Genomic DNA, 14,983 nt, shown 5'->3' on the forward strand with positions numbered 1-14,983 from the left:
CCAAAGCCCCATGGACAGGAAACCATGGACACATACTTGTGACCGAGGGGGGCGGGGGCGGGGTCACAGGACAGAAGTCAGTGGCTGGAAAAGGAGACACACGCTCAACCTCCTCAGCCATCAATGGTCAAACGGGAGGTAGGTTTTATCTAAGACAACGGGAGAGGGTCTTTTTAAAATTCACACCCGCACCGGAAAAAAGCAGGCGGGCGACTGAGCTCGTAAGGTGGCAGGAAGCAGGGGGGCTGGGTCCGGCCTCGTGAAGCCTTTAGAACGGCTTCCCCGGAGACAGGAGATCGCCCTGAAGATTTCGTGTACCGCAAGCACCAGAGACACGGTGGGCAGGAATTAACACCAAGCGTGTCCACCACCACGAGCACTGGTATCCGATGACAGGAGCTTCCGCCAGGCTGGTATAAACGGGCTGTGCACATGGGCTCCCGTAAACCGGGGCCATGAGCGCGGACTCTGGGCTCCTGTCAATGGGGGGCGTGCACGCGGGCTCTGGGCTCCCGTCAATGGGGGGCGTGCACGCGGGTTCGGCGCTCCTGTCAATGGGGGCCGTGCATGCAGGCTCTTCACTCCCGTAAACCGGGGCCATGAGCGCGGACTCCGGGCTCCCGTCAATGGGGGGCGTGCACGTGGGCTCTGGGCTCCCGTCAATGGGGGGCGTGCACGTGGGCTCTGGGCTCCCGTCAATGGGGGGCGTGCACGTGGGCTCTGGGCTCCCGTCAATGGGGGGCGTGCACGTGGGCTCTGGGCTCCCGTCAATGGGGGGCGTGCACGCGGGCTCTGGGCTCCCGTCAATGGGGGGCGTGCACGTGGGCTCTGGGCTCCGGTCAATGGGGGGCGTGCACGCGGGTTCGGCGCTCCTGTCAACGGGGGGCGTGCACGCAGGCTCTTCACTCCCGTAAACCGGGGCCATGAGTGCGGACTCCGGGCTCCCGTCAACGGGGGGCGTGCACGCGGGCTCTGGGCTCCCGTCAATGGCGGGGGGGAGGTATGCACATGGGTTCCCATAAATCGGGGTGTGCAAAGGCATGCAAACCAGTTCATATAAATGAGATGCTCCCACGACTACACTGCTCGAGGACAAATGTCACCCTATGAGACACACTGAGAGGAGAAAACAGCATCACATGAAACGCCAAGTGCCCTGATCATCACAGGCACACGTGCACGGGCGTCTCTAACGCCCCTCCTCTTGCTCGGCCAGCCCTGGGAGCACCCGGGGAGCACGGAGAGGGACACACGCACCTTCTCACTCAGCACCTTGCTCTGGTGGTTCAGGTACACGCGGCAGACCAGGCAGAACTTCATCAGCCTTTTCCTCAAGTCCAGGAGCGCCTCCTGCCAGCGAGCAGCCAGCGTGCAGGTGCCTCCCGTCAGGTGAGCCCGTGAGTGAGCTCGCCAGGTACCTGCCCGCCTCAGGTGAGCCAGCGCGTCAGGTGCATCCCAACACAGATTAACCCTCACGTGCACCCTCCCTCCTCCATTTCCCAACCTCCCCCCACATCCCCCTCCCCCACGTGTACCCCCACACCCCCTTCCCCCTCCCCTCCCCCATCTTTACGCCCATGTCCCCTCCCCCATCCCCCCTCCCCCCTCCCTGTATCTCCATGGTCCCCCACACCATATTCTCCCCGCACTGGTCCATACTACATCCCAAGGAACTCAGGCCTGCACATTTCCAGGAAACCATAAATATAGCCCCAAAGTGTGGCTGGCTTCAAACTAAGGGACTGGCCAGCAGCCAAGGACAAGGGTCTCACCCAGCGCACACAGAAGCAGGTACTCAGAGATCACCTGAGCCTCGCTCCGCATGGCAGGTGGACAGGCTGCATGGCGGTGTCGGCCATGACCCAAAGTCAGCTCTCATGTCAAGAGTCCAGGAGCCTTGGCCAGACCCGGGGAGGACGGACGCCAGCCAGTGGTGGGGGCGGACGCCTGTCAAAGCGGCAATGACGGCCCTGTCCCGCTCCATCTTCCCCTCCTCCCAGACTACTGCGGACCACACCTGACCTCCTCCGCGCCCGTCACCCACCTGGGGCGGCAGCCGGTCCGTGGCCGCGACGATCTGCCACAGGAGCGCATAGTAGGTGCACTGGAGTGCACAGTGGACAACCTGTGGGGCACGGAGCCTGTCCTGGAGTTGGGGATGTGGATGGGACACCCACCTGGGAATACTCCTTAGCAGAGGACCCTGAGACCTCACCCAGTACATGCCCCTCCCTCCTCAGGACCCTCCCTCCCCAGGACCCTTCTTTCCCTTCAGGACCCCACTGCCCTCTCAGGACCCTCTCCTCTCCATCAGGACCCTCCCCAGGGCCCTTTCCCCCCAGAATCTGCCCCCCTCAGGACCCTACCTCCCCCCAACCCCTGAGACCCCCTTCCCCCAGGATCTGCCCCTCCCTCAGGACCCTTTTCTCTCCTCAGGACCCTCTCCCTGACCAGGACCCTCCTACCCAGGATCTGTCCCCCCTCAGGACCCTACTGCCCCCCCAAGACCCTTCTCTCTCCAAGACTGTTCCCCCCCCAGAATCTGCCCCACACCCCTCGGAACCCTTCTCTCCCCTCCCCTCAGGACCATTCCCCCCACCCAGGACCTTTCTCTCCCCTCAGGACCCTCCCCCGCCCCCCCCACAGGACTCTTCCCACCCCAAATCTGCTGCCCTCCCCCAGGACATATCTCTCCCCTCAGGACCCCCCCCCACGCTTCCCTCCCCTCAGGATCCTGCCCTCCATGCTTCCCTCCCCTCAGGACACTTCTCTTCCCTCAGGACCCTGCCCTCCATGCTTCCCTCCCCTCAGGACCCTTCCCTCCCCTCAGGACCCTACCCCCCATGCTTCCCTCCCCTCAGGACCCTCCCCCCTATGCTTCCATCCTCTCAGGACACTTCCCCCCATGCTTCCCTCCCCTCAGGACCTTCTCTCCCATGCTTCCCTCCCCTCAGGACCCTTCCCTCCCCTCAGGACCCTACCCCCTATGCTTCCATCCTCTCAGGACCCTCCCCCCTATGCTTCCATCCTCTCAGGACACTTCCCCCCATGCTTCCCTCCCCTCAGGACCTTCTCTCCCATGCTTCCCTCCCCTCAGGACCCTTCCCTCCCCTCAGGACCCTACCCCCTATGCTTCCATCCTCTCAGGACACTTCCCCCCATGCTTCCCTCCCCTCAGGACCTTCTCTCCCATGCTTCCCTCCCCGCAGGAACCCCCCCCCATGCTTCCCTCTCCTCAGGACACTTCCCTCCCCTCAGGACCCTCCCCCCCATGCTTCCCTCCCCTCAGGACCCCCCCCCATGCTTCCCTCCCCCCCATGCTTCCCTCCCCTCAGGACCCTCCCCCCCCATGCTTCCCTCTTCTCAGGACCCTTCCCTCCCCTCAGGACCACCCCCCATGCTTCCCTCCCCTCAGGACACTTCCCTCCCCTCAGGACCCCCCCCCCATGCTTCCCTCTCCTCAGGACACTTCCCTCCCCTCAGGACCCTCCCCCCCATGCTTCCCTCCCCTCAGGACCCCCCCCCATGCTTCCCTCCCCCCCATGCTTCCCTCCCCTCAGGACCCTCCCCCCCATGCTTCCCTCCCCTCAGGACACTTCCCTCCCCTCAGGACCCTCCCCCATGCTTCCCTCCCCTCAGGATGCTTCTCTCCTCTCAGAACCCGTCCCCCCTCCCCCCAACAAGGACCCACCCCTCACACCCTCCGCCCTCACCTCAGTGGGCAGGCTGCCCTGGTGCCTGCGGAAAGTCAGCAGGCTATCCATCTTCTCGTACAGGTTCCAGCTGCTCAGGTCGTGTGCACTGGCCAGAAACACACACAAGGGGTTTTAGGGCCCAACCCCATCAGGAGCTCCAACATCCCCCAGGTGAGCCGTGAACACTGGTCAGTAGGCCCTGGAGCGGAGGGATCACTTCCTGGCAGGCTGAGGGGCCACCCACCCCAGATGGCTGAGCTGGGCTCCCTCCGGTACGACGTCCAGCACCTGCTTGCTGAGGCAGTCCCTGCTCCTGGGGACACGGCTCAGGGCCCCAGATGGGCAGGATGGGCTCCCAGGTGCCCCAGAGCCACCGGGCACACCCACAGGACAGCCCCCAAAGGTCCGAGCGCTCCCCACCTCACCTGGGACACGGGGACATTCGTCAGAGTAAGGCAGCAGGCACATGTCTTGGGGGTCATGTGTGTCCCCCCGAGGGAACCGGCCACGTCGCCCTACTCACCTGTAGAAGGCAGCCAGTCTCCGCAGCGTGGAGCAGATCCGCCCCATCTCACCGTGTCCGAGGAACAGGCCCTGTTTCTACACAATGGGGAGAGAGCAGAGGGGGTGGTGATGGGACAGGCACTTACCGGGGGGGGCTTCCCCGGGATGCCGGACCGGCTTCGAGCCAGGCCTGCGCTCCTGCCTGCTCTGTCCCCCACTTTCCGGAAGGCAGTTCTTTAAAATCTCAAAAAGGGCAACAGTGCCCCAGGCCATTGTCTCCAGCTCTGCAGAAAATGAGGGGGACCAGAGGACACCCCCAAAGACGCGTAGGCTGCTGACGAGGAGGACAGTCAGGGTCTGAGATCTACCATCTCTGTGCATTCCCTCACATCCCTGTCAAGAACCCACTACAGGGAATACGTTTCTCACTTTACAGCTGAGAGAACACGTGGAGAAGTGTGTTGCTAACCTCGAGCACCCCGCATTCATGGCAGGCCCTGGGCTGGGGGATGCAAGAGCAACCGGGAGTCCTGCTTGTGGAAATAAGTGGGACCTCACAAGGAAAGTGCCTGAATCAGGGCCAGAAACCTGGCCCTCAGCCTGTGTCGATAAAGTTTTATTGGAACATGGCCCAGTGACGTGTTGTGTCTGGTGCTCTCGTACTACCACCCGGGAACAGGATGACCCACTCAGCCAAAAACGTTTATGATGTGGCTCTTTACAGAAGCCATCTGCCCGCCAAGTGCAGACAGGCCAGCACCTCCGTCAGGCCGTGTTTTCTGGGGGCTCCCGGGGCTCCCGCGGAGAATAATGGAATACTTTGTTGCCAGCCCCCACACGTTCCCACGCCCGTCACAGATGCAGCAAGAACAGTCGGGGCTCAAACGGGGGACCCACCCTGTGTCCCCAGAGACCAAGAGCCAGTCCCCCAGGTACACGCTGGCGAGTTCACGGAGCTGACCCCTGACAGGTGCGCAGCTTTACAAAACGTCAACAAAACAGAAAGGATTGAGCCCAAGCATCCTCGATCGGCATGTCCTCCCTACCGCCGTGGCTCTCCCCACACCCTGCACGACACACTCCATACCCACACCTACACCCACACCACAGACCCCACTCCCCCACACCCCCACAGCCAGCACCTCACGTTGGATGAACACGTCCAGCAGTGGGGTCAGCACGTCCACCAGCATGTCCACCAGCCGGCTGCAGGCGGGGGCAGCCTGGCAGTGGGCAGAGCCCCCTTCGTCACAGTAGGTGCCGTAGGCGCGGGCACAGGCCTCCAGCACCGCCACGTCCGAGTGCCGCTGCACCAGGCAGTCCAGCTCTAGCAGGGCTGCGTCCAGGTACTGCGCAAGGCGGGGGGTGGGGGGGGGGCCAAAGGACTGGTCAGGGGATTACAGCACGGGGTGGAGAGAGAAGGTCAGGGAGGCATGAGGTCGAGGAGGAAACTGCCAGTGGAAAGGTCAGGAGATCAGCGAGGAGGTCGGGGCTTGAGGGGGAAGGCCAGGAGTTCATGGGCTAAGAAAAAAGGTCAGGAGGTCAAGGAGAAAAGGTCCGAGGTCATATGGGGAACCGTCAGGGGTCATAGGGTTGAGGGGAGATAAAGGGTCAGGGAGAAGATCAGGGGTTGGGCGGGGGGAGGCCAGGGGATCATAGGGTTCAGGGGAAAGGTCAGGGATGGAGTGGAAGGTCACGAGGTTTGGCAGAAGGTCAGGGGCTAGAAGGAAAGGGCCAGCTGGAGCGCAGGGAGGGGGGCATGGGGCCAAGAGAAAAAGGTCACAGGAGTTGCAAGCATAGGGGTCTTGACTCTGCCAGAAGAGTGCGTGATGGCTGACCCCAGCAGTGTGGACAGGGAGGAGGAAAGCAGCCCCCCACCTGAAACTCCAGGGAGAAGGGACGTGGCCCCCATCCCGGGACCCAGACGGGGTGGGGGGTGTGGACCCACAGAAGTGGGGGATGTAGACCCAGAGGAGAGAGGGACGCGACCCCAGTGCAGGGGGGCGTGGGCCCCAGTGAAGGGGGCATGGACCCTGAGGAGGATTGTGCCCCCTGCCCCGCGTGGAACTCCAGGGAGAAGAGACGTGGCCCCATCCCTGGACCCAGACGAGGGGGGTGTGGACCCTGAGAAGGAGGGGTGTGGCCCCCAGGCGTGGAGCTCAGGGAGGAGGAACAGAATCCTAGGACGTACCGAGCCCAGGCCGTCCATGTCGTACACGTCCAGGTTGCAATACTGTGGGATCTGCAGGAGGGGGGTCACCTTCTCTTTGTCTGCTGCAAACTGCCCAGAGAGGAGGCGTGAAGCGGAGCCTCGCCAGCCTCCCCTCGCTTCTGCCGCCTCCTGGCCTGCCCTGGAGCTCCCCCAGCCTCCCTGGGCTCTCGGCCTGAGGCCCTTCCCCACTTGGCACCTTGGAGAGCAGCCGGGGCAGCACCTTGACAAAGTGTCGGCTCATGTTGGCATGCTCACGCCAGCGGCGGGTCCCGTCCACCTCCCTGGCCGCCTGCAGGCAGAGCATGCGTGGCTTGAGCCCATGACGGAGCCACGAGGGTCCCACGGTGGCCCTGGGACCTCCTCCCACAGCACCGGGTCACACCCAGCCAGAGCTGCCCCCAGATCAAGGACAAAGCGCCAATGGCTACTCTGCTGTTTCGTTTCCAACAAAGTGCTTCCATGCAGGGGCGCCATGAAGAACTGAGCTGTCTCCCCCAAGTTCACACCTTACGGTGGGCCCTAATCCAGTAGGACTGGTGTCACAAAACTGAGATGAGGGCCCAGACCCAGACATGTGCACAGAGGGGAAAATGACAGCCACGTGAGGACAGAGGCAGAGACGGGAGGGACTCGACCACAAGCCCAGGGATGCCCAGTAGCCCCAGAAGCTGGAAGAGGCAGGAAGGACCCTCCCGTGGAGCCTCGGGAGGGAGCACGGCCCTGCCCCGCCTGGATCTCAGCGGCCCCGCCTGGATCTCAGTAGTCTTGCCCCACCTGGATCTCAGCGGCCCCGCCCTGCCTGGATCTGACTTCTGGTCTCCAGAGCTGGGGCAGAATGCAAAATTCCTGTGGTTTTAGGACCCCGGGATATGATCTTTTGTCCCAGCAGCGCTGGAGGCTCCCGCAGAGGCAATTCAAAGGCTGGCTGACCAACCACACGTCCTCGCACAGGGAGGACTGTGGAGTGCCCTCCCCGGGGAGGCCGACGGCAGACACAGGAACCAGGTGGCAGAGGGCTTGGCGGCCGGCAGGAGGGGCGGGCGGCAGCTGCGAGGCATGGCCAGCAAGACCTACCTGTGTGGCCAAGAGCCCCGCCCGCGGGGCCCGCGGCCAAGTGAGCAGCCAGGGCGGCAAGCACAAGGCGGAAGCGGCAGCAAGCGGAGCCCAGGGCCAGGCGTGCGGGGGCACTGCGCGGCTGAGGCGGGAGCGGGCACCCACAGAGCCCCAGCACGAGAGCCACAGCGGAGCGGTCAGCACAGGGGGCGAAGCGCATCCACACAGGGACGGGGGGGGCACTGACTTTCTTGCCCAGTCGGCGGCCGGCAGGTGGGCGGCCCTCTGCAGCCTGTCGCACGGCGGCCACGAGCATCTCAATGAGCACTCTTTCCTGCTGGTTCGTCAGTGCTGCGGGGAGACAGGGGCCAGGTCAGCCCACTCGGACCCTCACCGGACACAGAACGCTCTGCAGTGCTGCGCTGCTCTGAGAGGCCTCGGTGGCCCAGCGTGGGCTCAGGGCACGTGGGGAGCGTGGCTGGGCTCCTGGGCACAACAACGCCCCAGCGCAGCTCACGGACTCGGCGACGAGCAAACGATGGCAACCACGCCCAGCCCTTTGCTCAAACTGCACACAAAGCGAACCACTGTCGCCCGTTCACCACAACGTGGGCTTGCTGCACACATCCCTGGGCCGGGACAGACACACGTGTTCTCATGACAACACCTGACAATACCTACAACCGCACACGGGCTCCCCTGGCACTGGCCCCATATCCAGGGACACGGGTCTAAACTCATCCAGGTGAGGGGACAGTCTGTCCACCGGCTGTTCTGCGGTGACTTTCACTCCTCAAATTCACACCTAGCCAGAATCTCAGAATGTGAACTTGTGGGAAAATCAGATCTTTGCCGAAGGGATGAACTGAAAGATCTGAGATGAGCTCAACCTGGATCAGGGTGACCTTAAATCCAATGGCAGGTGTCCTTGTAAGGGACAGAAGAGGAGACACACACACAGAGGAGAATCCACATGAGGACGGAGGAAGAGACGGGATGGACGCGGCCATGAGCCCAGGGACACCTGGAGCCTCAGAAGCTGGAAGAGGCAGGAAGGACCCTCCCGTGGAGCCTCGGGAGGGAGCACGGCCCTGCCCCGCCTGGATCTCAGTAGTCTTGCCCCACCTGGATCTCAGCGACCCTACCCCGCCTGGATCTTAGAGGTCCTGCCCCGCCTGGATCTCAGACTCTATCTCCAGAGCTGGGGGAGGATGGATTCTTGTTTTAAACCACCAGGTTTGAGGTAATTTGTCACAGCCACTTTGAAAACCTCACACGTGGGTCCTCCTGTCCAGTGTCCCATATCCTAGAGTTGGTTCCCCCTATGAGCCCAAGTACAGCCAAGGTTCATACACAGAGTCAAGAAAAACAGAGACCACACAGCGGGGTCAGAGTAAAGGAAGCATCCTCACGATAAAGAAACAGTCCCCTCCAGTGACCCCAGGGAGCATGGTTGAGGCTGCTGGTCCTGCCAGGAATGAGACGGGCCTGGTTGTCTGAGACATGGCACTGGGACTCCCGGCTATTACCAAAGGACACCTGTGTCTGCAGCAGGGGAGAGGGGAGAGGGGGTCTTAGAGGAGCAGGGCCTCAGGTGCAGCTTGGGGGACAGTGTCCGAGGAGGAGCCGTCTCCCTGGGAGTGGTGTCTGGGGGGGGCAGGGTCTCAGAGGGTTGGGGGAAGGGGGTCCCAGCTGCTGGGGGCTCGTTCACCAGGTGCTGTGCCCACACTGCACCCCAACTGTGGGACCCAGGCTTTGTGCTTCAGCGGCTCCCAGGCTGATCCTCTTACAGGAAAACAGCCCGTGGCCCTCGTCCTGTGGACCCCCGACTAGAGACCTATGAACCGCACCCTCAAGACCTGAGAACCTCTCACCCCAGGAAAGCAAGGCATGTGCTCCTCCCCCCAACCAACCCCTCAAGGAGCAAACACAACACAGGAGGCATTGACGGACCTCCTTGCACCACATACTGCCAACCGGTGTCACAGATAACATGGGCAGACACCTGGCAGGACGGCGGGGGACAGCAGGGATGACGGGCCAGGGGAAGACGGGGGATGGTGGGACACAGGACAGGGACAGTGGGACACAAGGTGGGGGACAGCAGGAAACAGGACAAGGACAGTCGGACACGAGGGGGATCGCGGGACATGGGGATGGTGGGACACGGAGGACGGGGACAACAGGACAGAGACAGTGGGACATGGGACAGCAGGACACGGGGAGAGTAGGACATGGGGACAGCAAGACACGGGGACAGTGGGACATGGCGGATGGGACAGTGGGACATAGGGACAGTGGGACACGGGGCATGGGGACAGTGGGACACGGGGACAGGACACAGGGACAGTGGGACATGGGGACAGCAAGACACTGGGACAGTGGGACATGGGGACAGTGGGACATGGGGACAGTGGGACATGGCGGATGGGGACAGCAGAGCACGGGAACAGTGGGACATGGATGGGGACAGTGGGACATGGGGACAGTGGGACATGGGGACAGCAAGACACGGGGACGGTGGGACATGGGGACAGTGGGACAGGGGACAGTGGGACATGGCGGATGGGGACAGCAGAGCACTGGGACAGTGGGACATGGACAGTGGGACATGGGGACAGTGGGACACGGGGACAGTGGGACATGGGGACAGTGGGACATGATGGATGGGGACAGTGGAACATGGGGACAGTGGGACATGGGGACTGTGGGACGGGAACAGCAAGACATGGGGACAACAGGACACGGGGAGAGTGGGACATGGGGACAAGACGGGGACAGTGGGACACGGGGGATGGGGACAGCGGGACATGGGGACAGTGGGACATGGGACAGCAAGACACACGAACAGTGGGACACGGGGACAGTGGGACATGGACAAGACACGGGGACAGTGGGACACGGGGGATGGGGACAGTGGGACATGGGGACAGTGGGATGTGGCAGATGGGGACAGCAGGGCACGGGGACAGGAGGACACAGGGACAGTGGGACATGGATGGGGACGGGGACACGGGGACAGTGGGACAGCAAGACACGGGGACAGCGGGATATGGGGACAGTGGGACACGGGGGATGGGGACAGTGGGACATGGGGACAGTGGGACATGGGGCATGGGGACAGTGGGACATGGGACAGCAAGACACGGGGACAGTGAGACACAGGGACAGTGGGACATGGGGGATGGGGACAGTGGGACATGGGGACAGTGGGACATGGGGCATGGGGACAGTGGGACATGGGACAGCAAGACACGGTGACAGTGGGACACGGGGACAGTGGGACACAGCGACAGCAAGACACGGGGACAGTGGGACACGGGGGATGGGGACAGTGGGACATGGGGACAGTGGGACATGGATGGGGACAGCAGGGCACGGGGACAGTGGGACACAGGGACAGTGGGACATGGATGAGGACAGGGGGACATGGGGACAGTGGGACATGGGGACAGCAAGACACAGGGACAGCGGGACATGGGGACAGTGGGACATGGCAGATGGGGACTGGGACATGGGGACAGTGGGACATGGCAGATGGAGACAGGACATGGGGACAGTGGGACATGGGGACAGCAAGACACGGGGACAGTGGGACATGGGGAAAGTGGGACATGGTAGAAGGGGAGAGCAGGACATGGGGACAGTGGGACATGGAGACAGCAAGACACGGGGACAGTGGGACACGGGTGTGGCAGGACATGGGGGGAAATGGGGATGGTAGGACACAAGGGGACAGCAGAATACAGGGAGATGGCAAGACACGGAGGACAGCGGGACATGGGGAGGATGGCAGGACATCGGGGGATGGGAAGATGGGGGGAATGGCAGGACACGGCGGGGGGAACAGTGGGACACGGGGTGGGGGATGGTGGGCCTGGCAGGCACGGCAGGGAGGCCAGCAGGATCACGGCCCTGGTCCACGACTCAGAGCAGGCTTCTGGCCACGCTCACCTTGGCGCCCGCCACGTGGCTCCAGCAGCAGGGCCGTCATGCACTCCCAGTTCCGGACCAGGGCGGGCGCTGCCTCCCACAGGCCGTCCACCAGGTACGGGACATGTCTGTGGAACTGATAGGGACGTGCCAGACATGTGAGGTAAGAATGAGAAAGGAGGACACGTGATGACACGGGACGGGGAGGACACGGGACAACGACACGGGGCGGGGAGGGCACGGGACGACGACACGGGGCGGGGAGGACACGGCCATGACACGGGGCGGGGAGGACACAGGATGACGGCACGGGGTGGGGAGGACACAGCGATGACACGGGGCAGAGAGAACACGGCGATGACACGGGGCGGGGAGGACACGGGATGACGACACGGGGTGGGGAGATCAGGTAATGACACAGGCAGGAAGGGCCCCCTTCCCAACCCTCCCATGTGTGGACACATAAAGACACGAGAACACCAACCCAGAGATGTGACTCCCACGTGCCCATAGCAAGTGTTGTTCACACAGGAACCAAGCCCCTTTCCAGCCCAACACGGGATGCGGGCATGGGACACAGGACATGGCATGGAACATGGGGTGCAGGGCATGGGACACAAGTCCAGGTCCCTCACGTGGCTTGGACATCCTGTCCCCGGACCCCACACGGCCACGCCCTCACCTCGCCCTGCAGGTAGAAGTCGATAAGCGTCTTCATGTTCTGGAGATTTCTATCAAACTCATCAGGGGGCTCTTGACCAAAGAAACCTTCGTGGGGTGGAGGGGCCAGGAGCCTAGGGAGATCAGAGAAAGTGACCCCGACGTCGGCCTGGAGGGGGAACCCTGTGCACCTGGCTGGGCTCCCAGGTCCTGTGGGGCCAGGCCGACCCGCACTCCAGCATGCATGTCTGCACACACTCACCACACAGAGACCTGGGGAGCGGGAATACCAGGAAGCCATGGGGGTGGGACACAGACCACGGAGGAAAGTTCTAGAACTGACTTCTGTCTGTCCGAGCTGTCAGCCCAGGCCAGCACTGGGGAGGGAACCAACCACCAGACTGTCCCCAGTCGCTGCACCTCAAAGCCCCAGAGAAGCCGAGAATGGGGAACTTTACCTGAACGCAGACCCGTTAGTGAGGGCAAGACAGCCAGATGGCCCAGGAGGGGCCCTCAGGAGCAGGGGCTTCAAGGGGCCTCAGGGGCCCTCAGGGGACCCTCAGGGGGCCTCAGGGGCAGGGGCTTCAGGGGCATGAGGCTTCAGGGGACTCAGAGGATCTCAGGGGGCTTCAGGGGACCTCAGGGGCAGGGGGCTTCAGGGGACTCAGAGGATCTCAGCAGGCTTCAGAGGACCTGAGAGGGCCTTAGGGGACCTTCAGGGCCCTCAGGAGACCCTCAGGGGGCCTCAAGGGACCTCAGGGGCAGGGGGCTTCAGGGGCAGGAGGCTTCAGGGGACTCAGAGGATCTCAGGGGGCTTCAGAGGACCTGAGAGGGCCTTAGGGGACCTCAGGAGCAGGGGGCTTCATGGGGCCTCAGGGGACCTCAGGGAACTCAGAGGATCTCAGGGGGCTTCAGGGGACCTCAGGGTCATGGGGCTTCAGGAGACCCCCAGAGGACCTCAGGGTCATGGGGCTTCAGGGGACTCAGAGGATCTCAGGGGACCTCAGGGGACTTCAGGGGCATGGGGCCTCAGGGGACTCAGAGGATCTCAGGGGGCTTCAGAGGACCTCAGAGGGCCTTAGGGGATCTCAGGGGCAGGGGGCCACCACCACCTCCTCAAATCAATCCACATGTGGACATGCCTATAACACAGATCAAGTCAGTCTGCTCCCAGTCACACGCTTACCAGACTCTGGGTCAGCATGTGCTTCCAAGTGGTACTCGTGTCCATCCTATTCTGTCCCTCAGGGCCCAACACCTGCCGTCCTATACAACCCCCTGGTCATGGGCCCTGCTGTTCTTGGGGGTCCTGGGGCCTCCTCCTGCCCCCCACCCTCCATGTGCACATCTGCAGCTGGTGGGATGTGGGACACGGGACATGGGACCCCACTTCCAACATCACAGTGACATCACAGCCCTGGAGACCCCATCAGGGGCCCCAGGGTGGCCAGGCACCCGCCTTACCTCTTACAGATGAGCTCGCCCGCGGCTGTCGCCATGGGCCTGTAGGCCGCGTACACAAACTGGAACAGGAAGACGTATTCCATGGCGGAGAACACGCCCACGTAGTGCCTGGGGGGAGATACTCGTGAGCCCAGGGCCCCTGCACACGGGGCTTTTCCACACAGAGCTGTGAACACGGGGCTTTGCCACACGGAGCTGTGCACACGGGACTTTGCCACACAGAGCTGTGCACACGGGGCTTTGCCACACGGAGCTGTGTGCACGGGGCTTTGCCACACACGCCCGTCCCCAAGAGTAAACTGAGATTCTTTGTTGGGCCGATGGCCCCAACCTCGGATTCCCCTAGATGTGGCCCCCTCAAATTCCGACCAGTCTGAGCTCACCCAGGGCAGCACACGTCCCAGGATTTGAGCTGAGCCCACATGAGAAGATGCCACGTGAGCTGAGGCCAGGTGAGCAGGATCCCGGGAAGGCCTGCCCTCCACAGGGCCTCCAGGGTTAGAGTTGGTTCCTTCCCCTCTAGCCACCCGTGAGCCCCAAATTAGGGGAAAAGCACTCTGTCCTCTCCCGCGTGTGCACCTGGGGCACCTGTCAGCCCAACCCTGCCCAACCCTCCACCCCCAGGAGCGGCGCTCCTGACTCCAATCAGGTGGCCACGCAGCGGCACACAAGGAGGGGCAGCAGATGTCCACGGGTACCCATGGTGGGAGCGGTAGGGGGATTTGGGTGAGGGACACCACTGACAGCATGTGGGGGGACATCACCAGCGTGACCCTTTGTCCAAATGCATCCACTGTGTCCACGTGTGACAGAGCATCCACATCACAGTGGAGCAATCTGCCAACGTGGCCACGTGGGCATCCCCAAAACCAGCAGAAACCAGGGCAGGTGGCCTACGTGCCACCCTGCCTGGGGTTCGAATGAAGGTGGGAGACCCCCCAAGGACGTGGGGAGGCCCCAGACAAGTGAGTGGGACACCTGCATCCACGCTCGGCGCTGCACACGGCAAGGAGCATATCTGGCGGGTCCACGTCAGCCCTGTCCAGGCCTCAAGCCCCAAAGCCACACGGTTCTGCGCCCACCTGGGGACTCAGGCCAAGGTGTGGCCCCAGGACCTGGCGCTTCGCTGCACAAGGCCCACGGGGTGCTGGCAGAGATGTAGCCGCAAGGCATGGGAGCAGGACAGCCAAGAGGACGGGTGTCCCCGCTGGGAGTCAGGCCCGGCGAACACACATTTCCTCCCCCTTGTGTCATACGGGCCTTCAACAGATTAGACAGGACCCACCACACCGGGCAGGACGATGTGCTGTGCCCGCATGTGAGTCTACGCAGGGAACTCCTCACAGACTCTCCGGAATCACGGGTAAGCTGCGCCCCGCCCCCACTGTGAGCAGTCAGGGTGACACAAGGCTTCAACTGTTGTCGCTTCCTTACAAACGTGGGCAGCTGCCGACCTCCGGCC

At 63.0% G+C, this 14,983-nt stretch overlaps 1 protein-coding gene across 1 annotated transcript in view; it reads right to left on the minus strand.

Moving 5' to 3' along the window:
* LOC118538479 (cohesin subunit SA-2-like) overlaps window positions 1-14,983 on the minus strand; it is a 73,443-nt gene that overhangs the window by 12,674 nt on the left and 45,786 nt on the right. Inside the window, exons 13-23 of the mRNA XM_078064555.1 lie at window positions 13,522-13,629; window positions 12,080-12,191; window positions 11,419-11,533; window positions 7,712-7,815; window positions 6,608-6,700; window positions 6,391-6,480; window positions 5,342-5,548; window positions 4,219-4,295; window positions 3,714-3,801; window positions 2,045-2,125; window positions 1,258-1,350 (exon numbers count right to left, since the gene is read on the minus strand). Coding sequence (XP_077920681.1) covers window positions 1,258-1,350; window positions 2,045-2,125; window positions 3,714-3,801; window positions 4,219-4,295; window positions 5,342-5,548; window positions 6,391-6,480; window positions 6,608-6,700; window positions 7,712-7,815; window positions 11,419-11,533; window positions 12,080-12,191; window positions 13,522-13,629 — 1,168 coding nt within the window. The remainder of the gene's footprint in view (window positions 1-1,257; window positions 1,351-2,044; window positions 2,126-3,713; window positions 3,802-4,218; window positions 4,296-5,341; window positions 5,549-6,390; window positions 6,481-6,607; window positions 6,701-7,711; window positions 7,816-11,418; window positions 11,534-12,079; window positions 12,192-13,521; window positions 13,630-14,983) is intronic.

The sequence above is a fragment of the Halichoerus grypus genome, chromosome X, assembly GCF_964656455.1.
Source record: "Halichoerus grypus chromosome X, mHalGry1.hap1.1, whole genome shotgun sequence".
NCBI lineage: Eukaryota > Metazoa > Chordata > Mammalia > Carnivora > Phocidae > Halichoerus > Halichoerus grypus.